General features: G+C 39.3%; 2 protein-coding genes across 3 annotated transcripts in view; one reads left to right on the top strand and one right to left on the bottom strand.

Annotated features, from left to right (window-relative positions):
- caln1 (calneuron 1) overlaps positions 1 to 13,795 on the top strand; it is a 58,169-nt gene extending 44,374 nt beyond the window's left edge. For both annotated transcript variants that reach the window (XM_017490246.3, XM_017490245.3), the window contains exons 5-6: positions 4,406 to 4,562; positions 9,862 to 13,795. In XM_017490246.3, the coding sequence (XP_017345735.1) occupies positions 4,406 to 4,562; positions 9,862 to 9,989 (285 nt within the window). In that variant the 3' untranslated portion in view covers positions 9,990 to 13,795. The remainder of the gene's footprint in view (positions 1 to 4,405; positions 4,563 to 9,861) is intronic.
- A 95-nt stretch (positions 13,796 to 13,890) lies between these two features.
- galnt17 (polypeptide N-acetylgalactosaminyltransferase 17) lies at positions 13,891 to 27,179 on the bottom strand. The gene is made up of 13 exons (XM_017490157.3): positions 27,092 to 27,179; positions 25,555 to 25,965; positions 25,167 to 25,413; positions 24,902 to 25,085; positions 24,000 to 24,166; positions 22,832 to 23,006; positions 22,212 to 22,409; positions 19,768 to 19,885; positions 19,439 to 19,624; positions 19,174 to 19,311; positions 18,799 to 18,894; positions 18,240 to 18,401; positions 13,891 to 16,248 (listed from the first exon to the last, which is right to left on the bottom strand). The coding sequence occupies exons 2-13, from the start codon at positions 25,555 to 25,557 to the stop codon at positions 16,102 to 16,104; spliced, it is 1,821 nt and encodes a 606-aa protein (XP_017345646.1). The 5' UTR covers positions 25,558 to 25,965; positions 27,092 to 27,179; the 3' UTR covers positions 13,891 to 16,101.
- Between the last annotated feature and the right edge of the window lie 287 nt (positions 27,180 to 27,466).

The following is a 27,466-nucleotide window of genomic DNA, read 5'->3' as shown; positions in this document are numbered from 1 at the left end:
TTGTATTCAGCCAGTTTGGACCATTGTTTAGTCTGTTAGACCATTTGTCTACTCAAAATGTAAATTAGTATTCACCAGGCCAACCTCAATGTGTTCTCAAGTCTGATAAGTATAACATCAGTTAGAGGTGGAGAGGGCTGGTCAGTTTCATAGTTTAGCTAGTGGTACAACCTCTTTTAACCTTTGCTATTTTGTTGAAGGAGCAATAAAATAATAACAGTGGCAGCATGCATACTGGGGCTGTAATAATTTATGAGCTTGACAGCTACTGTAATACCCTGTTGTGTTTCCTTATGAGCCCCATAAATAAGATGCTTGGCCTGGCATCCATTTTCATTTTGAGTAAACTTGAAACAAACTATTTCAGTATATAATACTGAGCTAGAATTTAGATGAGTTTTGTGAGAAAAGCACATATGGGTTTAGTGTTGCATTGTCTGTTACTGGCTTTCTAATGATGATTTCCTACCAACCAAGTTACCAAGTTATTAGTATAATGACTGAACAAGAACAATTTCACATTTGGTGAATTTGGACAAATTTAAATTAAAATAGTTATGAATAAAAATTTTAAAGCCACTTAAATTTGCATTTATCAGTGTTTTTTTTTATTTTATTTATCAGCATTTATCAAGAGCTTGTCATGGAGAACATCACTATGTCAACAGCCACTTAATGCATCCAGCAGAGCCCACCTTGGTAAACAGATCTGATAGGAGATGTCAGATAAAAAGATTGCTAAAGGAAAGAACAATGCCACACAAACAATACAAAATTGGTGAACTTCACTGGTAAGGAAAGAGCCTGAGTTATTGAGTATGATGGAATGGTGTGGACTAGATACAATCATATAGCCAAAAGTATGTGGACATCTGACCATCACATCCCTGTGTGAACCCTTCCCAAGCTGTTGCCACAAAGTTTAAAGAACACAGTTGTCTAGAATCTATTTGTAAGTGGTAACATTAAGATTTCCTTTTGCTCAAACTAGCCCAAACCTATTCAAGCATGACAATGCCCCTATACACAAAGCAAGGTCCATAAAGTCATTGTATGCCAAGGTTGGTTTGGAAGAACTCGAACCCAGCACAGAACCCTGACCTCAACCCACTGAACATCTTTGGGATGAACTGGAATACCAGCTGCATGTCAGGCCTTCTTGCCCAACATCAGGGCCTGACCTCACTTATGAGGTATATAATTAAAAATAATAAGAATAATTGAATAATTTTTTGGGTGAATGAGCACAAATCCCTGCATCCATGGTCCAAAATAGTGTGGAAAGCCTTCCCAGAAGAGTCGAGTCTGTTATAGCGGCAAAGGGGGTAGCATCTCCATATTAATGACCATTGTTTTGGAATGGGATGTTCAGAAAGTGTATATGGGTGTGATGGTCAGGTGTACATATACTTTTGGCCATATGGTGTACATGCCTTCAGTCACACACAGTATAGGCTACAGTACCAAACTTCTCGATTGGGCTGTTCTCCCTGTCTCACTGGACTGAGTTGCTGGGGCTGACCCAGGACCGGCATCTCAGGAAAGATATCTTACAGTTGACCTGAAAACTATTTGGGGATTCAACAGAAATAACTCAAATCTGTGGCTGGGTTTCATTAATTCATTCTGTTAAGAATGAATGAACGAAAGAACGAATGAATGAATAATTCAAAGGATTATTCATTGTAGTGACACCCTCAATGTAATGTCAAGCCTCACAAAAAAACTCGCCAAAAAATCTCAACCAAAATTGGGTTTTTCTGTCGATATCATGCTTTGACAGGCATTCTACCTGTCGATGTTTTAATTGTTAGATTGTTATTTAAGTGTGCTTTCTTCACACAGTGAATGTCATGCTTTAATCATGTTGCGTTGGTTGTATTCCATAGCAAATCCTAATCAATTCAGTTTGTAAACTGTCCAAATACCAGCTGTTAAATTATCCACAATGTGCATGCGTTGTCTCTGATGTAGAGATGGCAGTGGACAAAGTTTTTTAAAAGAAATGGAAGAAAACTGACTAAATTGGCTAAACGTAAAAGTGAACAGTGCTCAGTTGAGTGATGAATGATCATTTGGAATTGGAGTGGACGCTTTAAAAGTTCATAATATTTAAATAAAATTTTTCTCTTCTGGGGATAACCAGATTTTAAAATGCTATATGGTGCAACAGTGGCACCATTTTCAGTTCAGAAAAACATGTAATTTGATCTTGGCGTCTTTGGGCTATAGGAGACCAATTTCTGAAGGCACTAATATGCCAATTCATGGCATATTTATGTGTTATGATAAATGTAGTGCAAACCTTGCATCAGTCCATTGTTGCTGTGCAGGACTAAGCCATGAAACTGGAATACAGCCTCATGAGTAAATATAGTCATCGCCCATATCAAGTTATAGCATAATTTTTCTGATGAATGATGATGATAAAGGCCATGCATGACATTCTCATCAAAAATGGGTCACACAGAATATGTATGCAAGATTAAACATAACCATGAGAGAGACAGAAACGCAATCAGAAAAAATAAATAAATTGGTAAGCACTGATACTGAGACGGAAATTCCAAGTAGAAAAGTATTTATGAGAAAGCTTCTTGTGGCTCTAATATGCCAATTCATGGCATATTTATCTGTAATGGTAATTTTATTCCAAACCTTGTAGTTTACTCAAAGCCTTTCTGTGCAAGGGTAAACCGGTATGTTTTTTTTTTTTAACTTAACTAACCATTTTCTGTTATCTTTAATCTAATTTTCTTACAATTTTGTCAATTACCTTATCTCTTATATGTCCCACTGCACCTTTTCCCACTACACTCACCTCTAGCTAAGCAGCATTTGCTGCTAACTTTAAATGCTTTTCCACACCACACGAAAGGAGTGCAAGGCAAGGCACAAGCAATGCAACAAAATGTCCTTCTATGTTGCTTGCAATAACACATTACTAGCAGAGAATTCTTGAATTACCAGCAGAGAGGTCTTGAATTCCTTGTGAACGGTTAACCGAGCATATTCTGTTCTCAGCACAAGCTCGTTTTTCAGACAAGGACTCATAATAGTGCATAGTAGTGATGTTGTTGCCAAGAAAACGGTCCAATAAGGTTACTTTCAGAAAACCATACAGAAAAGCTTTGTGTCATTCTGTTCAAGAGCTCTCTCTGATTACAGTGGTGGAAATAAGTATTGAACGCATCAACATTTTTTTCAGTAAATATATTTCCAATGAGGTTATTCACATGAAATTTTCACCAGACTTCAGTATTAACTCAACAAATCCACAAATATAAAGAAATCCAAACATTAAAGTCCATAAATAAAATTATGTGTAATAAAGCGTAATGACACAGGAAAAAAGTATAAGTAAAGGACACCCAAGAACCTACTGAAAATAATAGAATCTTCAGATATTTTATATATATATATATTAGGGATGCACCGATGTATAGGCAATCATCACCGATGATAAAGGCAATTTTTCATGCTATGGGCCGATAATTTAAAAACATCCGATGATCGGGGCCGATTATATCCTGTCAATCAAAAGAGGGCGGGAAAACACATTGATTTCGTGATGTTTATAAAGATGATGTCTCTTGTGTGGAATGACGACAAAACCGCATTTTTAAATCTCTGTAATCTCTGCACTGATCAAATTTTACACCGGACGCTGCAGCAGTGAAGCGGGAGTTTCGGCGTTGAATCTAATTATTTTTTTTGCCGAGCTGCTCGTGCTGAATTAAAGCACCAGTACACTACTGAAAGATTTAAATGAAGATGAGTGGCAAAAAAGTATATATTGCACAGAAAAATATATTGGTAGAGTAATATATTTCATATCCAGTTAATGTTAAAATATAAAAAAGTTGATATTATATATTAACAGTTTGATGTTAGTGATGAAGTAGAAATGCTTTTGTTTGTGGTGAGTGAATGTGAGACTAACAGGAGGTTTTATAGAATTCAGGCCATGTTAATATGAATTAATAACATTCAATGAGTTAATAATCCTACTTTAATCTTCAGAATTGAGTTCATGTGTTAATGTTAATTAGAGTCATGTGTTTTGTGTTTGAGACCAGTTACTGTGAAACAACTTGTTCACATGGAGAGAATAAAGTTTTTATTTGCATTTCCTTCAGAATTGTGTAATTAATTATTATTCATTTAAAAGAAGGAATAAAAGGCAGAACTATCGGTATTGGTTATCGGTATCGGCCGATATCACTCTGAATAATCGGTTATCGGTATCGGCTGAGAAATTTAGTATTGTGCATCTCTAATATATATATACAGTGTGGCATATTCATATGAAGCTGTACCAGTTCTCTTGTGACCTAAGTAAAGTGTCCAAAATCAAGGTTTAATAAAATAATTTTCCTGATGTTGTTCTGCTTCTTTTTTGCAGTTTGACATGCAGCGGATAACATTGGAGGAACTCAAGCACATTCTGTTCCATGCCTTCCGGGATCACCTCACAATGAAGGACATTGAGAACATTATCATTAACGAGGAGGAGAGCCTGAATGAGAATTCAGGGAACTGCCATACAGAGTTTGAGGGAGGTGAGGTGAATCCCCTTGCCACAACAATCTCTGAATAAACATGTGTGTGTGTTATTACAGCGTGATTACAAGTTATAAAGGAATTAGATATACCACATTATTAGAGCTTTATGAGATATTATTAGAACATTAGAACATAGCAGGCATTTACACGCAATATCTGTAAAATTTATAAGGTAACAGGTAAATGAATATTAAATTGGACAGAAGGGAACATTAGACTGTAGATTGTCTTTTATAAAATGCTGCAGGGTCCATCACCTAGTTCAAAAAGTTGTGAACTTTTCCTAGGCAGGAACTCATACAGGGCAAGCTTGTCACCAAGACATGCAGTTCTCTCACCCTTTGAGCTTAGGTGATTGCCAGCAAAAATTCTTAAGAGACTCCAAACAGGCATGGACAGGAGCCAGAAGAGATCCCATGCCTGGCTCTTGGGGGGAGTGTGGTGGATAGGCCTATGAGCCCAGGTGCAAACAATTTTTCCCAAGTTCCAATTTTAGACCATACAACGCCCATGTACTTGGAGCGCCAGCATTCAGGACCATTTCCTGGACTGCTACAATGCAGTCATCGAGCGCCCATCAGTCCGAGCGGCAAAACCCACAGGTGTAGATAGACTGTGGTGTCACAAGTCCCTTTTCATCTGAAACAACAAGTCTACACATGGAGGGAGTTTTTCTGGCATTGCAACCACTAGTGAGAGCAGCAGTGGTAACCAGGGCCTCACTGGCCATCCCGGGTCCATGCTTCTGCGTAGTCACTTTCAACCTCATGCCACTCTGATGATTTATGTACCTGACCATCACTCCACTGCTCAAACAGATCAGGACATCATAGTGTGTTGGAGCAGGTAGGAAGAACCTAAGGGTCAGCAAGGCCCCATCAATTCTAGCATATAGATTGGTTCTGACCTTACATTGCGGTTCCATATGCCCCTTGTGACACCACACTGCTCCCAGCACTAAAGTGCGAGAGGTGTCCATGATGACCATCTCTCCCTAATTGGAAACCATTCCTAGGCATAGCCCTTTTGTGAGAAATGCTTTGCATTTCAGGTGGGTTAAGGTCCATTGCTGAGACAAGAATATGTCTCTTTTAATTGAGCCTGGGATTCAGGCGCAGGCCGAATGGAGGATCTCTTACAGCCCCTTGGTTCCAACAGGCCTATTAAAGTATCCTTTAACAGGATCTGCGATCGAACATAATGGCCCGCTCACATCATGCACTGGAAGTATGCATTGCTCAAGTCCATTGATAAGAACCAGTCTCATGGCTACATGAGACTGGTGAATAGCATCTAACAACATGAATAGCATCTAACAACTTTAGCATTAGAAAGGGGAGAACTTTCAGGAACCAATTCAATCCTCTCAATTATAGAAAAGAAATCATATATATATACTTATTTTTTTATTTTTTTTAGTAGATCCCCTTATTCTGAGTGGTGGGGTAACTTTTTGGATTGTCCCTGTGTTAAAGAGGGAACGAACTTGGCTCAATTTTTTCAGGGCCTGAAATTTGTGAGACCTTAAGCCCTGAGAGGGATTGTGGTGTTGACTATGCTACTCAATGGGGATGCAGATGGGGGCACGGTGGTAATGAAGGGGCACGCACTCCATGCTCCTATCCTGTAAATGAAACTGTGTTGCAGATTCACAAACACTATCCCACAGTTTTTTTTTCCCACAATCTGCATGGATTATGGGGGGCCATATTTAGAAGGTTCCTTGACGTAACAGTTTAGTATATTTACCATAGTAAACTGCCAGCAGCATTTAAAAAGAGGTGGTAAAAAAATGTTCATTTACATATACCTTATCAGCAGAATACACACTCATTTCCTTATTCATAGCTGAATAGTTTTTGTTCCTGCCGTTCTAATCTCAGGCAGTGCATGAAATTCACTGGTCCATGTTTTCGTGTATCAAACTGCAGATCCCGAAAAACTTCACCAGTGAGTTATTCACTGAGTGAAAACGACTCTTCTAGGTTGAACCGAAGAAAAACGAACCAAACACAAGCCAAATAAAATAAAATAAGCCTGTGTATTGCAATAGCTTGTGGTGCGTTGGCTGTTTAATGGTGTATGCCCTTATAAAAATGCAGAATGAATAGGCCGCTCTGCAGCTTGAGGCAGAACATTCTGCCGCTTATCCCGGGTCATTAAAACACAAGGAAGGAAATGAAGAAGTAGACTTCTCTAAGTATGAAGGTCTTTCATATTTATGAGTCAGAAGCTTTTTTTTCCCCTCATGTCAAACTGAAGGTTCCTCTAGACAAAAGTCATAAAAATATTATTTCAGTACATAAGGGCTCCTGAAGCAGTTATGAAATTGCATTCAGCAGTTTTTCAACATTTCACATACATATATATATATATTTTTACTTCAAGCATAATTGTCAAGGAAGGTGCACGGTGGCTTAGTGGTTAGCATGTTCGCCTCACACCTTCAGGGCCTGGGGTTTGAGTCCATGTGTGTGTGGAGTTTGCATGTTCTCCCCGTGCTGCGGGGGTACCCTCTGGGTACTCTGGTTTCCTCCCCCAGTCCAAAGATATGCATGGTAGGCTGATTGGCGTGTCTAAAGTGTCCGTAGTGTGTGAATGTGTATGTGAGTGTGCCCTGCGATGGATTGGCACCCTGTCCAGGGTGTACCCCGCCTTGTGCCCGATGCTCCCTGGGATTGGCTCCAGGTTCCCCTGTGACCCTGAAGAAGGAGTAAGTGGTAGAAGATGGATGGACGGATAATTGTCAAGGAAAATTTTTTAGTTCTTTTTATTATAATGTGAGTGAAAGGGGTACATGATCACAGCTCACAGCTGCCTGATACACTTCCACCTAGATTCAGAGGTATGCAGTGTCTTCTCTGGACACTTGTGTAAACATAGTTGTGTCTTTTATTGTTGACTAGCCTTGAAGTCTTCATATAATCTACACACTTGAAACTTGAAATTTCCTGACAGTAACTCTGCATTTTTGGGCTTATGATCATACTTACACACCTCATGTTGGACATCCATGTTCATGTTTGTTGCTATCAATCATTTATTATGACACTTAAGAATAGTAAATTCAAATAATATGACCTTTCTTACGCTAATCTGTGAGCATTAAACAATAAAGAACTATGTTCTAATAATGTTAGGAATATTGATGAGAGATGTGATTAATTACATATACACTGGTGCTTGAAAGTTTGTGAAACCTTTAGAATTTTTGACATTTCTGCATGAATATGACCTAAAACCTCATCAGATTTCCACACAGGTCCTAAAGTAGACAAAGAGAACCCAATTAAATAAATGAGACAGAAATATTATACTTGGTCATTTATTTATCGAGGGAAATGATCCATATCTGTGAGTGGCAAAAGTAAGTGAACCTCTGCTTTCAGTATGTGGTGTGACCCCCTTGTGCAGCAATAACTGTAACTAAACGTTTCCGGTAACTGTCGATCAGTCCTGCACATCGGCTTGGAGGAATTTTATCCCGTTCCTCAGTACAGAACAGCTGCAGCTCTGGGATGTTGGTGTGTTTCCTCACATGAACTGCTTGCTTCAGGTCCTTCCACAACATTTCTATTGGATTATGGTCAGGACTTTGACTTGGACATTCCAAAACATTAACTTTATTCTTCTTTTAACATTCTTTGGTAGAACGACTTGTGTGTTTAGGGTCATTGTCTTGTTGCATGACCCACTTTCTCTTGAGATTCAGTTCATAGACAGATTTGTACACAATCTGTCTGACTGTGGATTGGTGGAGTCCAAACTCTTTAGAGATGTTTTAGTAACCTTTTCCAGCCTGATGAGCATCAACAACTCTTTTTCTGAGGTCCTCAGAAATCTCCTTTGTTCATGCCATGATACACTTCCCCAAACAAGATCAGACTTTGATAGAACCCTGTTGTTGAAATAAAACAGCACTCGCTCACACCTGGTTGTCATCTCATCGATTGAAATCCCCTCTAAACTCTAATTTCACCTTCAAATTAATTGCTAATCCTGGAGGTTCACATACTTTGCCACCTAAAGATATATATCATACATAATACATATATTACATAATATTGGATCATTTTACTCAGTAAATAAATGACCAAGTATAATCATTTTCTCTCATTTGTTTAATTGGGTTCTCTTTGTCTTCTTTTAGGACTTGTGTGACAATCTGATCATGTTTTACATCATATTTATGGAGATCTATGGAAAATTCTAAAGGGTTCAGAAATTTTCAAGCACCACTGTATGTCAAATGATCATTTAAACATGCGTATGCCATAGCACATTTGAATTCTTGAATCTGATTGGTCAGAAAGGGATGAGTCATTTTCCTGTACACCAGCAGCTCAGACAATAGTGCCAGCTGTAATTCCAAGTCACAGGTTTATATTAATGCACTTGTTCTGATATGTTACGGCTTTTGTAGTGACCGATAATTCACAGGGACTTGCATGGTGGACGTTCCACATAATCAAAGCCTATTAATAAACTGATTTTAAAATGTTATTTAACAAAGCAAATGGTGATATAATTGTTGACCGTGAAGTTATCTGTATGGATATGTTTATTTAATTCATCGCTTTGTAGCAGTAAGAGGTAAAGCTGTTCCTTTCCAAAAGAGACAATGAGGAAATGACTCTATATATAGCTGCTGTAAAGTAAGTGATAACAGGAACTAACTTGTTTAAATCTAACTATAAATGGATAATCCATAACATTCTTTAATGAATAAAACATTGTAGTTGTTGGCAAATTGTTGTCGTACAAGAGGAATAAACACTTTGGGATGTGCTGTTATAGGAAAATGAGCAACTTTGGCATGGTAACAGTGACTCCAATTCATTGATTAATTTCTTATAACAGCACACCTATTCTGTTTATTATATTACTAAATCTAGAATTTATTGCTTATGAAACTGTTTGACATTAACCTGTGGATTAGTAATTGTCTTGTGGCAAATCAAAAGGGTTTGTATGAATTGGTTTACCACACACATGTACACACTCCCAGCTATCATGCCATTACAGTAATTAGGCCAAGAATTACAGATACAGAGGAGGAAGGGGATGATTATTGGGTGAGACGCCATACAATCTGTCTCACTGTGCGTTCCAGAGATAGATTAAAAACATTTTCAACCCGAAGCACTCATGTAGCCATGAGTGAAAGTGAACTATCATTTCCCCAGCCCTGCCGTCATTCTAGTTCTACTAGCTACTGTGAACTGGAAGTAAAATGTATATATGTTCTGCTGACTCATGAGTAAAAGTTGTCTCTGTCTCCTTTGTTTACTCCAGTCCATCCAACCAAGAAGAACCGACAGACGTGTGTGCGCAAGAGCCTGATCTGCGCCTTTGCCATGGCCTTCATCATCAGCGTTATGCTTATTGCGGCCAATCAGATGCTGCGCAATGGAATGGAATAGCGACGCCACTGTGAGCAGGGGTGTGAGGGCGGAACCTGCATGTGCATGTCCGTCAGAGACGTCATTCCCTTCTGCCTGAACACAAAAAAGCCTTCAACCTGCAACCTACAGACTAAGGAAACCAAACACCTCGTCAAAAGAATGGTGGAGTGTTTTTCTGTCAGGAACGGCAGCCAGCCGGGGCCATGCTTTACTGAGTCCTCGCTCCACCTCACTGGCAGGGACTTTAAAGGGCTGACTTGTTCTCTCCTTTTTCCCCCTTCTCTTTCCATCTCTGTTTCCTCAGTGCAATAACCTGTAAGTGTCTGCAAGAACCTCTCCAACATCCAATTTTTGTCTCCCATTTTCATCAGGGATGTGCTGAAGAGCTGCTTCAAGGCACAGACATGTCGGCAAATGGAAGTTATCAGTAGTGGCCAGTCGTCTGAATACTTCTCACAGCTTTGAGAATCCATAATATCTGAGCTTCTGTTTATTATTGATGAGGTTGTTTCTCCATATGTTCAGTATGCGAAACGAGCTGCTGAAAGATTATTCTTGATATTATTTTATTAGCAGAGCTGGGGTTTTGGCTAATGCCATATTGTTTGTGCTTAATATTCGAAATCTGATGTTAGGTTATCTTAAGGCCGGTTTATCTGTCGTGATCCTTATAGAAAGACCTCTGGTTATGCTCTTATGGCATTTTCACACTTTGCCAAACAGTAGGACCTGTACCCAGTACCCCTGTTTGGATGAAGGTGTCAAACAGACAGTTATTTCCACAAGCTGCAGAAAAATTGCACAAATTTTTGGGATGCATCAGTAGGCAATAATCATATCTGCATCAGAGCAGTTACTGAAATGAACAGCTGGATTGGTATCCTGGATTTGAAATGTTTTCCATTCCAGTCCACTGATGCTATTCTCCTGATGCTATGCTTCCATTCCAATCCACCTATGCTATGAACACATTGACCGCTGATTGGCTGCTGACTCCTGCCACTCACCATGTAGTCAGACTTATTTCATTCCCAAAGTTTGGGTGCGATGACATTTGACATGCCTGAACTGGCTCAAGACCTATACATACAAATTTCTCACCAGTTCCGACCCCACACCCCTGACCCTGATGAATTACTATTATAAAGTCTCAAACTAACAGAAAAATCTTACACACTCTAGCTTTGATGTATTTTTTATCAAGTTAGTGTTGCTTTTCATTTATTCCAAACTCTATTTGAAGCTACTTTCTTATATACCAAAATAACAAATCATTTCTGAGTCACTTGGTTCAGTTGCTTTCTTGGTTCCATGTACCAAGAAAGTATTCAGTCTCCTCTATAGACTAAAGCATGTCTTTCCCCACTATTCACATTGGTAGATGCCCAGCCCCAGGAGCAAATCACTTTCACACATGGTGCAGCCTGTTTTTGCGAACTACAGACCACCATTTATACGTTTTCTGCTCCATACACTGTATTAGAAAAAAAAAAGTCTTCACCAAACTCTTACCAAAAGTACACCAAAATAGTGTAGAAAATAGTCCTTAGTCTCTAGCTTTTGGTGTTAGTTGAGAGTGATTCAATGCCTTCAGGTCAAAGCCGTTCAATTAGCTTTTCCTTTCATCAAACCTTCAGTAACTACTACAGTGATGTTTCATTCCCGAAACCTAATCTCAACTGAAACAACAGTAGGATTAACTTCTTTTGTTTCAGACTTTTTCTTTTCTTTTTTTTTCTTTTTTTTAAATATTTGACTGCATTTCTCTGAACATTCTGTCTAATTGCAGAATGGTAGTGAAATGTCATCCATAATCACAAGCTTTTTCAACAGTGGATCGGTCATTTGCTTGGTTTGACAGCTGGGCCTGTTCTGTGCCTGATGCAGCTCATTTCATTTGTGTCCTTGTTGTTATTGCTGTTGTTTTGTTTCCTGAGAGTACCGGTCTCCTGTATGTGCAAGCAGCTCGTTCTCCCCCTCCATCTTTTTTTTTTTTTAAAGGACTTTGCTTCATAATGCATGTGATCTTGTAAATCTGTGTACATAGACGTCTCATGTAGTCACCTGTGTTAAGTGATATGTATATGCATGTCTATGGACAGGTCAGTATGTTCTGCACAGACAGTGTCAGTGGGCACAGAGGGGGCTGCTGATCCCAATACCAATGCGCCAGCTCTCAGCTCCTCCAGTAGCCTCCGACTAAAGCCATATTAGTCTGCACAGATGTACCGGGAAGCCCACGTTCATTTTCTCCTCCTTTAACAGCGAGAACTGCTGATGTTTGCGCGGAGAAACACCGTCACTCTTTTTTTTTTTTGCACGGAAATGCTAATCCTCGAGCAAGGATTTGATTTGGAGTTTCAACCATTACAGTGGCTCCATCTGGTGGTTCATGTATGAACTAATACCTTAACAGTATTAAGTATTGTGTCCTCATGTTGTCTGTCTCAATTGGATGATAACATTAGCTTGTAGCATTTGATTATATAAGAGCAGGGAGAGGAAACAGGACACTGTACCATATGTGTTTACATAAGTAGATTATTTTTTATTACTACCATAATACAGAGTAAGAGTGCAGAACTATCGCTAGACTGTATTCAGGAGAGAATGTCCTTCTGAATGTGCTACATGTGCATTATATTTTGGAGTGAATGTTTTCATTGTTTATAACGGGGTTGTTACATTTGAAGACATTTAAAAGGACTAACACTGGAAATAAATTTGAATTCGTCCTTTGGTGTGGATATTTTTCAAAAGTGAACATGAATAACTGGATGGAGCCAATGATTCAGAATTGTTATTATTATTAGTTTGTAATAATAAAAATAACAAAAAATAATTACGGGCATTTTAATTTTTTTATTATTATTATTAATAGAAATATGTTGGATTAGCATATTGGTTCCATGGCTTACCGGCTGTAAAAGTTTATGTGTAGATTTATTATGGGTTTCTACTTCTCTCTACTCTAATCGATGCCTCCTCGCCTCATGTATCCTACACCCTTCAGGAAAGAAATCGATTAAAGCTGCCGTCGTTAAGGACCTACCAATTCGTTACACGTGTTCAGAGGAATTGTGGAGATGGGAAGCTTCTTGAGTGAAAAGACACACAGACTTTAAAGTCTTGTAAAGGGCATGACGCAAACCTAAGGTACATGTTCTCCACCTCCACCTTTACATCTGGAACATTCTGCAAGCCTCCATATAAGTGCGTTCATCTGGCACACTGAAAATATTAGACGATATAAATTGAACGAAGACCACAATAAATCCAACTGAATGTGCATTCTTAGTATATTTGACTGACAAATACCTACCCACTTGTTGTGGCACGAACATGAGCATTTAGTGTATAAAATAATGTTTTTTACTGAGTTCATTCAGTTTGTACTTAACTCACACTGTGTTGTGTAAAGAATATCATCAATCAATGTCATCACTTTAAGGAGCCGCTTCATTAACAAGGACATCTCATTAGGAGCATATTTTTACCATCGATTCCTCTGTCTACACTTTCCATCCCTGCAACCGTTCCTCACGTCCTCAGAAAGAGGAGCCAAGATGTGTGGAAGGGAAGCAAGGAAAGGAAACGAGGAAGCACAATTAGAAATGAGAAGAGCCCTGTATCTATCTCACACACACACACACACACACACACACACACACACACACACACACACACACAGAGAGCGAGAGAGACAAGCCAAATAAGCATGCCGAATATATATCCACCTAGAATATAGATACCATAAGAGTTGTTATAAGATTCCCTCGATAATATTGTAAATATGAACATCTGTATATAATAAATGCATAACAATGATGCAATAAAAAATGTTTTATAGAATTTTAATTGTCATCTTTATTTCGAATCATTTTGTACACCTTCTATAAATCTGCACCACTTTGGAGGTTATCATTTATGGTAGTGTTCAGCACCAGGAGTAAGATCAATCTTGATGAAACAGGCTATATGTAAGCTGATTTTGTGAGCTTACATCAGCCCAAAGCTTACATCAGAGCTCAGCAAACATGGAACAATCATGGTTTCAGGCGCAAACATTTACTTTCTAGACCTTCTTCAAACAGTTTACAGAATGGGAAGGCTTATGAAGCACTTTCTGTAGTTTGTTTGGTAAATTTACATTATAAGTGTTTGTATTTGACTTTGTGCAAATACTATTGTGTTTTTTTATGTATGTTTGCCCTTGAAAAGAATAGAATAGAATAAAACAATGGACATTAAATATAATAATTACACATCCGATACATATATGACTTCCCGAATTTATCAAGCGTCCACTTGGTGGAGCTACAGCAAGATTATTTACTTCCATACACCCATAACCCGATGAGTGATCTGTATCGACACACCAAACGAGCATTTATGCATTTTAATGAAATTTTAATTATTGATATAATTGTAAATATATTAAACCAAGAACATGACATTAGTGTTGTTAGTGTTGGCCAAAAACCCAGGCAGGCAGAATTCACAAGCAGAGTTAATCGGAGTATGTCTAGGAACACAGGAAGTAAGAATCCTGGAAATATGCCTTAGAAATGCAGTACAAATGAGGTTTTTGGACTATGCGGCATGCTGTGGACTTTGCTGTTTATGGTGGACGTGACAATGTTTGACTGAATTTTAAATAACAGGTGTCAGAAACTGTTTGGCCTTGTCTCAGTGCCAGCCTTATTAGCATGCACAGTCCATGGCCTTTGCAGTTAGGACTTCTTTAGTGTCACTGAAGGAAGGATTGTGGCGGAAAATGTACACTTTGGTTCTGTGAATCTCAGTATCACATGATCGCACCGTGTTCGCTTCACACTGTTCATCACCAATGACCAAACACCTCATGGCATGCATTTGACGGGCACAGACCTAACCGCTTCATGCAGCCTTTTAAAGATGTGGACTTGGAAAATGTATATTATTTTGGTCCGGAGATTATGTGGGGGGTGGGGTGGGGGTTCAGGGGGTGGGGATATATGTTCTATTCTTTTCTTATTAGAAGCATAAATAATTCAGTTTATTTATGTAGTCACCGTAATTAACATATAACTTGGTTGTGCTTTGTTGATCCCTTTTTAGGATTGTAATTTAACTCACTTGTGATTTGCTTTTAATGTTTGTAAAGTCGATGAAACATGAAATGTAGTCACTCCATACATTACCCTACACAAGCAGAGTCGTTCACGATTTTATTTCAAATTTTATTTCAATTTAATGGAAGACAGTATGGGAGAATTTCCATAACCAAACCATTTGACCATGAGCAGCAGTAGCTCATATTCATTTACACGTCCTATTACACTCACTCTAAAATTCAAAAATATCTTACTGTACCTAATATATATTACTATCCCTATAATTAATTCCCATTTGCATATTAAAAGGTCATGCTACTGAGTGTTTAAGTCACTAACAGAGTCTGTTACTTTGCTTAAAAAGAAAACGTCTTATTAACGGGGTTGACGCTGTAAAAGATTTTTAAAAATAATATCTACAACAAACAGTAAAACTTAAGCAAATTACCGTACACATCCACCGTCACAAACGCTTGTAAATGAGTATTTTCCACTGGGGTAATGAATGTGTTCGAGACAAATCAACAGAAATACTTAAGTCCATGACAAAGTCAATAATAGTCAAACATCTTAATTCAAATAGAAGAAAGAGACCACTTAATAATAACGAAAAAAACGAGCTCAATGTAGTTTGTAGCACCCTGAAGAAAAGGTTTTACTTGATATGGAATGCTGTTATTATAACTTCTTTAACCTGTTTTGCTCCACAGCATGACTCTTAGAAAATCTTTTTGGCATTTAAGAAAAAAAAAAGTCATTAAAGTTTGTAGTAGATGGCCACTCTTTTTGAGGAACACGCATATTTCTAATAAAAAACCCCTTGTTCTGTAGAGGACTGAACTCAGAAGGCTGAGTGTGCAGTTTTTCTCGCATGTATTGCACACTCCTCTACTGAGAGCAGCTCTCGCCCAATAAAATATCATTCAGTCACTTCAGACCCAAAGCTGAAAGCAGACCCTTGTAGTTCCTATCAAGACTTCTAGCTTTTTGTGTGTACCAGTCTTATATGATGGGTCTGACTCACTCAGAGTCCCTCAGAGTCCCTGTTGCTTCCTCATGGCGTTTTTGATGTTCCACCTCTGGCTAGTGCAGGCCTGCAGAACCAGCGCGTAGCCGAAGGAGACGTTGGCCTTTACCACCTCTAGGCAGCGACCTGTGGCCCGGTTCACAATCGATTCATTCTGCAAGTACAATTTGAATGCATTTATGGGCTGTGAAGTACTAACAGAAATATTTGCAGCTATTAAATTAGTAATAGTAAATTAGTACTATGTGGTATAATAATGACTTTTCCTACAACCCATGCACCACATGCTATAATAGACCAAAGTAGGATGCCATTATCTTGAATAACTTTAAATGTAATTCTGTTAAAGTGGTGAATTGTTTTCGCTGAAAAAATGATTGCCACCCCACAGTTATTATTTAGTGATGCCTCTCCTGGACCAAACAACAGAATGAGTCTCTTCCTATAATACACTATATGGCCTAATGTATGTGGACCCTGGACCTTCATACTCATATGTGGTTCTTCCCCAAATTTTGCTGTAGCATACAGTTGTAGCTCAGTGGTTAAGACGCGGGACTACTGATCCGGAGGTCGTGAGTTCAGATCCCTAAATCCCTTAACCCTAAACGGCTCGGTTGTATAAATGGGATAAAAATAAAGTTACTCTGGATAAGGGCGTCTACCAAATGGCGTAAATAAATGTAAATGTAAGTGATCATTTCCCTTAACAGAATTTAAATGGCCCAAACATGTTCCTGCACAACCAGATATGGAGTGGAAGAACTCGAGTGGCCATCACAGAGCCCTGACCTCAACCCCACTGATCACCTTTGGGATGAATTGGAACACCAATTGCACCCCAGACCTCCTCACTCAACATGCCTGACTTCACTAATGCTCTTGTGGCTGAACTGACAAATCCTCTATAGCAACGCTCCAAAATTATAACAGCAGAAAGGGGGACTAAATGTGGAATGGGATTTTCAACAAGCACATATATCTAAAGGCAACTGTACAAGGATCTTGGACCACTTCCTGATACATAGCACTTCAAGTCATAGGTTTGGGTATGTAGACTGCCCGCTTTAGTTTCAGACCACAGTTTTTCAATATGGTTTAAATCTAGAGACTGAGATGGCCATTGCAAAACACATCAAATCCATCCATCTTCTATACCGCTTTATCCGTGTCAGGGTCACGATGAAACCTGGAAACCTGTCCCAGGGAGCATCGGGCACAAGGCGGGGTACAACCTGGACAGGGTGCCAATCCATTGCAGGGCACACTCACATACCCATTCATACACTACTGACACTTTGGACATGCCAATCAGCCTACCATGCATGTCTTTGGACTTGGGGAGGAAACCAGAGTACCCGGAGGAAACCCCCGGGAGAACATGCAAACTCCACACACACAGGGCCATGGTGGGAATCGAACCCCAGACTCTGGAGGTGTGAGGCAAACATACTAACCACTACCCCACACATCAAATCAGTAACTGATAATCCACTATGCAGTGAGGATCAGCTGCTTCTCCTTATATGGGAACCTCCTGGTCAGCACTAAGGGGGGGCGGGGGTGTGTGTGTGTCTTTTTTGAACATTTGTAACGTGCTTACATGGTGCTCACCACCTACTTTCACCAAATTTTACAGACTGAAAATGACCTCAATGCTTTCATGTAAGCTGTGGTGAGTCTGAACACTTTTTATCCTCGCTAGAGAACAGTTTCACCACTTGCGTTATTCTCCTCCTTAGTAAGAGAGCAGGATCATCATTTGGAGAGATTCTCATTCTCTTCCTGAAATATCAGCACTACTTATGAATTGTGTTTGTTATTGTCTGGCGGGGTGCACTCTCAGAAAACGTTATCAACCATTGTGTGGAGTTTTGTATGCGGTTTCCACTAAGCCACTCTCGCAGTCTGGACTGAAAGGAGGTAGAAAGAAAGGTTATGTATTGTATGTAACTGCGGTTCAACTAAGTGGAGGACTGCCAGACTACTTACATTACTTGTGTTTATTATTGTTATCTTTCATTTTGTATAGTGAGTGTAAAATTTGAATTGTGAATAATACAAAATACATTTGTCCATTTTCTTGAAGCATGCCATTAATTTGGGAGTTAACTGTAATATACAGCTTGAAGTTGATAGTTTTACCTGTACAAAGTTCCATGTCTTTTGGCCTATGTTGGCGACTTTGTCGCAGTTGACAAGCTGAGGGAAGCTGCTGATCATGTCATCAATCACACAGCTGGTGTCATCTCCAGTGCTTCCCAAAGGTCCCACAAACAGGTATCCCTCCTTAGTATAGCGTCCAAGCTAGCAAACACAAACACCATGGTCTGTGTACTCTGTTAATAATGTACCTGGACCCTACAGTGACCCCTACACTGAAAAGTTTAGTGTTTAGTTCTTATTGACTCTAATGCATTTCTTGTAAGAAAATATAACATTGTGCAACAGTCTGGAGAAATTTATTAATTTACATATGAATCCTACTAATAGCCAGTAGTGACATTTCAGAATATGAAGCCAAATATATTGTTGCTTCGCTACCACTGATAAAAAAAAAAAAAAAAGTTTAAAAAACTGTGCCATGTAAAAAAAAAAAAAAAAAAAAAAAAAAACTCCCCACAGGCATAACCCATTTTCAGACTGCAGTCAGAGGAGGTGTGTTTGAGGTCAGATTTCTTGAGCAATAGAGCTGAGACTCTACCTGTGGATTCCAACCGTGGCAAGGGTGAAGGGTTGCTGTGTGGTTCTCCTTCACACCCTGATCCACACACAGATGGGTCACGTTGGAGTTGCGAATCTGCCATTCAAACACACACACACACACACACACACACACACACACACACACACACACACACAAATATACTCAGCTCTGGCCTTTTTTCCACTAGGAAGTGTATTATTGCGTCATGACTCTCCTAACTCTCTTAACCCTTTACTCTGCTATAAACAAGTGGGTGGAGCCAAAAAAAGAAGATGTGATGCCTTCTCAAAGCCATATATCTGACCAATTATTATTGTTACTTCAAGACCTCTATCCTGAAGTGACTTATACTCACTCTCATGTTTTACTTACTTCTCCATAAAACAGAGTGTTGTTGTATCGCCTCATCTCTGGGTAGATATTATCGAGGTACCACTCAAAGTTTTTACACTGCAATTTTTTCCTCAGTGCCACACGCTCTGATATGTCCCCATAATCAATGCCATGGTTCTACATACACAGAGGCAGTAGAAAGTGTATTATAAACCTTCAGAGAAAGCATGCAGCATATCCCAATGTTGATTTATCACCTCTGAGAATATTTGAAAAGAGATATGGCTCTGAACCAGTTCCTCACCACTGTTGGAATGTTCCAAGCCAGGTAGACATTAGACTTGTACTCGTCCAACCATACTTCAGCCACCCGCAGTGCATTGCGCCTGGTGTGAAAAGCGATGTTGCTGTGGTACGGCTTCTTCGTTCTGGCGACGTGAGCCACCCGAGAGCATGGCAAGACCTCCATACTTCCTCCACACATCCAAACCTTGGATCAACCCACACACATAACAGGTTTTTTTTTTTTTTTTTACATTGTTTATGCTCTTCCCAACTGTTAAAAACTTCATATCAGCCAGTAGTAGTAGTCAGTGCTGTAAATAAAACATGGAGATATTTTGGCACACTAACCCTAATTCCAAGCTCTATATTTTCTCCACCATAGACATCCATGCCCGAGTCCAGCAGACCCAACTCTCCAAAGTAGTGCCGGTTTGCCACGAATGAACAGCCTATCATTGCAGGCGTCCTGAAATGCACAGTATTTCAATATTATATTTTTGCTCTAATACAGTTTGATACACACAAAGAACTAACTATTAACAGTTACCTTTAGCCAAAAGTTTAGGCTAAAGGTATTCAATCTCAGTTTTTCACAACTCTACTCATATTCATACCATACATTTCTTTTGGAAGTTAAGAAATCTACTTCGTTCACATCAGAGGCGATGTTAAAGCAATCTATTAGAGACATTTATTTCAGCTTTAATTCATTATATCAGAATTCCAATGGGTCAAAAGTTGTCTCTTTAAACATTCTGGAAAATTCCAGAAATTACGGGATTATTTTTAGAAGCTTCTGATTGACCAGTTGTCAAAATTAGTTCATTTGCCTTTTTGCCCTTGATACCATGTGGAAAGCCAAGCAATTTGATACCTTGATAGCAAGGGGAAAGTCCTCAGAAAAAAACATTGTGAATTTCCACAAGTCCGTTTCCTCCTCAGGATCAATTTCCAAACAACTGAAGGTACCACGAGCATTTGTGCACACAATTGTATGCAAATAAAAATCATGGGACCTCACAGACACTGCGTCATTTGCTAGTGATCGCCAGTCTCCTTGGAGGAATCTTTTTTGATCAGATGAATCCAATATTGAACAGTTTGGCCATAATGATCAGCACTAAGTATGGAGGAAACGGGATGAGGCTTTTAATATGAACACCATGGATAGCATGGATAACAGTGCTGTCTAACAGTTAAATTTCTAGATTTAAAAACTCAACTCATTCCCTCTGCCTTTTAAAAGTAGAAATCTACTTCATGGTCACAGTTTCCTTTTCTTTACTTGCAAATCAAACTTTTTTTTTGTCCAATTTTGTGGAAAATGCAAGGTATATTCTGGAAAATGTACATATATACACTAGGATACAGTGTACAGTCCCCTGTGAAAGTATTAGAATGGCATGTCCAATTATTTTGATTTTGCTATAAACTGAAGCCATTTGGGTTTAAGATTAAAAAAAAAAAAGTGAATGAATATCAGATGATAGATCAGAATTTCAGCTTTCATTTCCTAATATTTACATCTAGATGTGTTAAACACCTTACCTACATCCAAATCAGGTAACTGGTATAGGAATCACAGACCTACAGGAAGTACATCCTATGGACAAATGAGTCAAAGATCCACTTGTACCAGAATGATGGGAAGAAAAGAGTATAGACAAGGCAAAGAAGTGGAATATTTTACAATGGTAAATAAAAAAAAAAAAAGTAAATCAAATGACTTAAACTGAATTGAGTGTGCATTTCACTTGTTGAAAGCAAAACGTCGCAAAAGAGCAAGCGGGAACTGAAGACAGTTGCAGTAAGGGCCTGGACCAGCATCACCACAGAAGAAACCCAGCATCTGGTGATAAATTTGGGTTCCAGACTACAGACAGTCCTTGACTGTAAAGGATTTGCAACCAAGTATTAAAACTGACAATTTAATTTATGATTGTTAGTTTGTCTAATTACTTTTGAACCCCTAAAATCAGGGGGGATATGTATGAAAATTGTTTTAAACCTATCAGTTGTTTTAGTCACCCGATTTGGATGTAAAAATCTTAAAATTAAAGCTGAAAGTCTGCACTCTGAGCATATTCATTAGTTAATTCCAACTACAATATACTCTGGTAGACAGCAAAAATAACAGCAACTTTCTCAGTGTCCAAATATGGAGCCGACTGCAGTTGGGTAATATTGTGTTCTTTGAGACAGACTAGTTTCAGCTGAAATGACGTGATTTTAGCTGTGTTTATGTGCTGACTACAGTTAGGACACAGTTTTCCAGTACAGTGAATGCAAATGTCATAATTTTGTCTGTGTATATTGTTTTCTCTTTGCTATGATAGTGTTGGATGTTTAGCTGGAGTAGACAGTACTGGCCCTAATCAGGCTATCAGGGTTATCAGGTTACTTAATGTTTATGAAATATTAACGGTGTGGGATTATGCAGATTTTAATACTAATACTTGATTGAAAAGGGAAATATAATGCTTGCACAAAGGTCTACTGTGAGAAGGTTCCACCAGTGAATGACACTGTCATGCTAGTGGTATGGTATTGGGGTAGTGGTGGTCCCTTTTCATTGATTGAATGGGTTGAATATGGCTGAGAAATTGTTTCTAAAAAAAAAAAAAAAATACAGAATAGAATCACGTCCATGCAAAGTGACCTACAGCGCCCTGCAGAACTATTGGCACTCTACTGGAAAAATACTAGTTTCAAAATGATCCGCATGCTTATTTCGTGTGGAAATGATAGATTCATACAGTAAGTGTGGAAACATCTGTTTTCAGATAACACACCTGATGGGTGCCGAGGTATCTCCCTCATCCCACCATTGTTTTGGAGGACTGATGTACATGCACCACAGCTCCCAGTTGAAACCATGGCCTGAGTTCTCGTAGCGTTCCAGGCCAAATGATTTATGTTTAATGTTGTCTATTGAAGGTAGGATGATCCTCTTGGGGTCCTGCTTAATTCTGGACAGAACTGGTTCAGCCCTAATGTGAAAGACAAAAGGATGCCATCATTAATACCTGAACTAGATATTCTCACTTCTCAACCTAGTGGTTCTCAGTTTTTTTTGTTTTGTTTTGTTTTGTTTTTATTTTTTAATCTAAGAACCCCTTTTCTTGATAGTAAGTGTTGCTTGGGCCCCTCCACCCACTGCTTTTCTCCACAGCTATCACTGGAATGCATGTACAAGAGACTGTTGTGATTCAACAGTGCTGTGGTATAATGTTCAATAATGTCTACTATGTTTAAAACACCTCACTCTTTTAGATTTGGCCAAAGCACAATTTATAAATGAACAAAGTTCAAAATAACTAAGTAGAGATACAACTTTGGATGGCTGGCCCCCAGTTTGAGAACCGCTGCTCTAGACGGTCCCTTTTTTTTAATCACCCAGAGAGCTTCTTACCAAACAGGAGTGAATTCTACGTGGGCATCGAAAAAGCCTGTCACCTCCCCTGTGGCCATTTTCCAGCCCTCGATGCGAGCACGGATGAGGCCCTCTCGCTTCTGATTGCGCACGATTTTGACAAGGCCTGGATACCGTTTGTTGACATATTCTTCAAGTGGCCCTTTCAGTTGCTCTGTCACACACATGGAAACACAAACAAAAACTGACGGATGAATCTAGCCAACCCAATGTACATAAAAGGAACAGCTTTCTTGCGCTATGCGTGTCCTTCTCTTTAGTGTGTGCTTGAAGAATGTGCATCTCTGCCACTGAAAAAAAACCCCAACAACTTTACAGTAAGTTGTCATCTACATACATGCATCTACAATGATAAGGGCACAGACGGCTAGGCTACTTGTTTGCCCGCTTCATCATCTGAACAAAAAGGATCGCTACCCCTCACTTTGATGGATTGCTGGACCTCTGCCACTTGCTCGTGCCTAGAGTGTTCTGGAAATAGAACTGTCTCTTGAAGAAAGACTAGCACACGTAGTATGATGGATCAGACACAGGCATCGTTATTCACGACAGGAGCAAGGAACACTGTGAACACTTGCCCTAGTTTATCAGGGATGACGTTCCAAGTCAGAAATGGGCTGGTGGACTGTGGACCGTGTATTAAGTGGTAAAATGTAAACCAGGTCCTGAAACGCAACAGTCCTCCTGCACAGTTTATTTCCAGTGTGGCTGGTTGTAATTTGCAGGTGCTACTGACGAGATCATGCTCAGTTGGATTAGGTGTTATAATATGTATAATTGTCGTTGATATTTGTACAAACCAGCACACTGTTTAAAAAACAATCTAGACGGGCCTAGATTTCCTAGATCACAAGTCAACCAATTTGAGTCGTTTAGTCATTTACATCACCACAGCAAGTAATATACAGTATGAAAATACATACCGTAGCATTAATTTGAAAAATGCTTGATGCTACTAAGTCCACTTACATAACGCCACACAGACAAAGTTAAGCTTTTATTTTTAGGACATTTCCTGCATTGCTCCTTGACCACACTACACTAAACACTAATTATTAGCTTAATGCTTTTTTTTTTTTGGTCTTTATAAGCAACATAGGAGGTACAGTACATGGAGGTACACATGATCCATCTCTTTGTTTCTCACCATCATCGCTGTTATCGTCTACTAGGATGATCTCCTTCAGCAGATGAGGTGGAGTGTGATTGACGGCCGAGTGCACAGATCGCAGGATCACCGACAGCGCCTCGTTCACAAAGATGAATATAAGGGAGATCTGGGGCAGGTCTCTGGGATAAAACATGTTTTTGCACCTTGAGAAACAACAACAAAAAAAGACAATGTCATTGTCACATACACGAATAAATATCACTGTTCCCTTCATATCAAGTATAAGTATTCTCCTGCAGTTTTGGTTTGCACACTTTCAGTCCCAGAACTTGTGGGAGTGATGTGAAATAAATCTATTTATAGCGTCTGCTTTGGAAGGCGCTTGTTGTGGAGTATGGTGTTCGTGGGCATGGCTGACTACATCTTGGGATTTGCATTTCCTCTCTCAGCCTGGCTATGAGGTTCAGAAAGACATGTCAGTGGTGCTGCACGAGATATCTGCATAATATATCAGGAAATGTCCAAAAGTATCTGGGGTGTGAAATGGCATTGTGGACTTTCAGAACAGAAAAAATGTTTATAAGCCTGTCCACTGTTTGTTCTGCACATTACATTAAGTAATAAATGTATACCGTATATGTGTACGGATCTGTTTGGTAAGTTATGAGTCGTACTAAGGAAATAATGATTATATCTGTCACTTACAATGACTAATTTGGACAAGTTGGTCCGATTAAGGCACAATATTTGCTCAAATGAAGGAAATAATGCTTACAGTATATTAGGCATTGTAATTTGCACCACAAAGTGTGGTGTAAATCATAGACAGCACTAAAAATGGCAAACCAGTGTTAAACTAGTGTTAATAATCTCTCGTCAGACCGCTGAATAAATGATCTTTGACCGTGTAAGTACAGGGTCTTAAGAGTCTTGCTTACTTGCTGGGCCGATAGTCCGGGATGGACCTGTCCAGAGAAATCCTGTCACTCAGGAATGCATTGTAGCCGTACTTCTCCTGCAGGTATTTGGCTTGCTTTTCCTCCTCAGGTGTCAGTGTGGAAGGAAAGCCACCTTTGCCCTGGCCTCTGAAGCCCTCAATAAGCCCAAGAGATTTGGACAAACCTGTTGAACGTCGAAAGAACTCAACTGTCTAACAACATACGCAATAGAGACGTCGAGACAGTCACAGAGGAGTGAAATTACCATTTAGCTGTCTGTAGACCACATCTTCCAATGAGCCAAGCCTCTTCAGCAGGACCTCATGACTCACGCTTGGGTCCGAAGAAGATCCGTTGAGGCGAGAGTGACCGTTAACAATTTTGTTCGGCCGTACATCACACTTTCCCCAAAAAGTGACGAAGCCAGCTACCACGAACACGTTCAGCACCACCAACACCTTCCATCTTCTCATCATAAACGCCATTAAGGACAACAGCAACCTGAATCGGATCTTGAACGAAGTGACACCGATTAATAATCAGACGCGAAACTTTATCTCAAAAACACACTGCGGGTTAATCAGTTGTTCTTAATGCTGTCTCAGTGGCAGTAATCTCTCACTGGCTTTGCAGTTTGATGGATCATTTCTTACCATTTCGTCCTGAGGAGATGCATCTCGCTCCCAGAACTAGACACGTTTCTCCATGAGCTTTCATCCAGTGGTGTTGAGGTTAGCCAGAGAATGACATTGTCAGGAAATTGTCTGTTCCTGTGTGTGCGCTTTCACAAAAGCAGTAAAGCGAATGGTTTGTGCTTGAAGGTTTTCGTCCCCCGGGTCTGGAGGTGAAAGTCTGTCTCTGTGGAAGGAGTCCTTAAAAATGCTGAATGGTAAGGGTGTTGCAGGGGTCACGCAGATACATATGAACACAGAGATGATGATGATGATGATGATGATGATGATGATCAAAAGCCTCCGACCGGTGAAGTAACGATGTGAGAAACGTGCAGCTCGCCTCTGGATTCAGTAGAAAGAGCATCACAGTGACAATCCTCTGTAGACGCGCTATGAGACAAACCGCGGAGCGCAAAATAAATAATCCACTCCAAACCGCCTCTGTTTGTTCCTCATCTCGACAGGTAAAATGTTTTCATCTCGGAACGCTGTGTTGTTAAATATTATCCCCGTGCTGAATATATGTTTAAGGAGGGATCCGTATGTATGGCTCCGTCCCAAACCGCATACTGCCCTCCTAAATAGTGTGTCAAAATTGTGCGACTCCTATGCTGGTAACTATGGTAACCCGTGGTGCTGTAGTGTAGGCTACATCTTTGACAATGCGTGCTATTTAGTGTGGCAGTGTGCAGATTTGGACGCAGGTAATGTGTTTCGAAGTGAAAGTGACTATTAATATTGTTCATGTTCGTATACACGGTGCTCTGGACGATACATGGTCTACTGCTATACAGTGTCCTCCGGTAATATTGGCACCCTTGGTAAATATAAGCAAAGAAGGCTGTGGGAAAAATGGTCTTTATTGGAGAAGACTCAGAGCTGTATCTTGGTAAAGGGGGTCAATACTTTGTGCCACCTCCCTTTGCCAAGATAACAGCTCTGAGGGGTGCCAATACTTGTTGCACACCTATATTTAACAAAGTGTTATTATTATTATTATTATTATTATTATTATTATTATTATAAACCTATGCTGTGTTGTTTTTGTGAATATTTTTTTTTTTTTAAACAAAAGATCAAAAGGTTCATCCACAGCCTTCTTTGCTCATATTTACCAAGGGTGCCAATATTATTGGAGGGCACTGTAAGTACATTAAGACATCCATCCAGCCACCTCCAGAATGATTCAAAATAAAAACACAATACATTTAATAACGCGTACAACGATTTGTAAGGGCTGTTTTTGAAACAGCACTTCTAATAGGCTATAAAATGAGATCGATATTGATTAAATAGAATTAAATTGCCTATTCCATTTATTTATTTATTTATTTATTTATTTATTTATTTATTCAAAAACACTTTCACACTCAATGTTAGTCTATCTGGAGCAAATAACAGAAACAGGACAGATGGAAACATACACAACACTTCAAGCTCATTTTTTTAAGATCTGTTTTGTTTGTTTGTTTGTTTGTTTGTTTGCTTTTCTTATGCAGGGTTCAAATTCACTTACTAAGCTCGTTAGTGTTCCCATATCCTCTTCAGTGTTGATCTGGATGTATGGATTGATTATCTTCCCTTTATCATCCATCTATTGTCAGATGTAGAGACAGCCAAGTTTGGGGTAAAAATATCCTCATAGTTAACAAAATTCATGATGTCTTCAGTCTTTTTAAGAACCCCTAAGAACAAAGCCCAACGCATCAGGGATTCCGCACCAATGATTCCACAAGTAGTTCCTGTTGTTATTTTTGTTACACCTGCGCATTCATGCAGTTATCAAATCAACCAATCATGTGGCAGCAGCACAATGCAAAAAAATCATGCAGATAATGTACAGGTTTAAGAGCTTGGGGTAATGTTCACATCAGCCAACAGAATCAAGAAA

This window comes from Ictalurus punctatus, chromosome 17 (genome assembly GCF_001660625.3).
Source record: "Ictalurus punctatus breed USDA103 chromosome 17, Coco_2.0, whole genome shotgun sequence".
Taxonomy (NCBI): Eukaryota; Metazoa; Chordata; class Actinopteri; order Siluriformes; family Ictaluridae; genus Ictalurus; species Ictalurus punctatus.
This window is presented reverse-complemented; position numbering and strand designations above follow the sequence as displayed.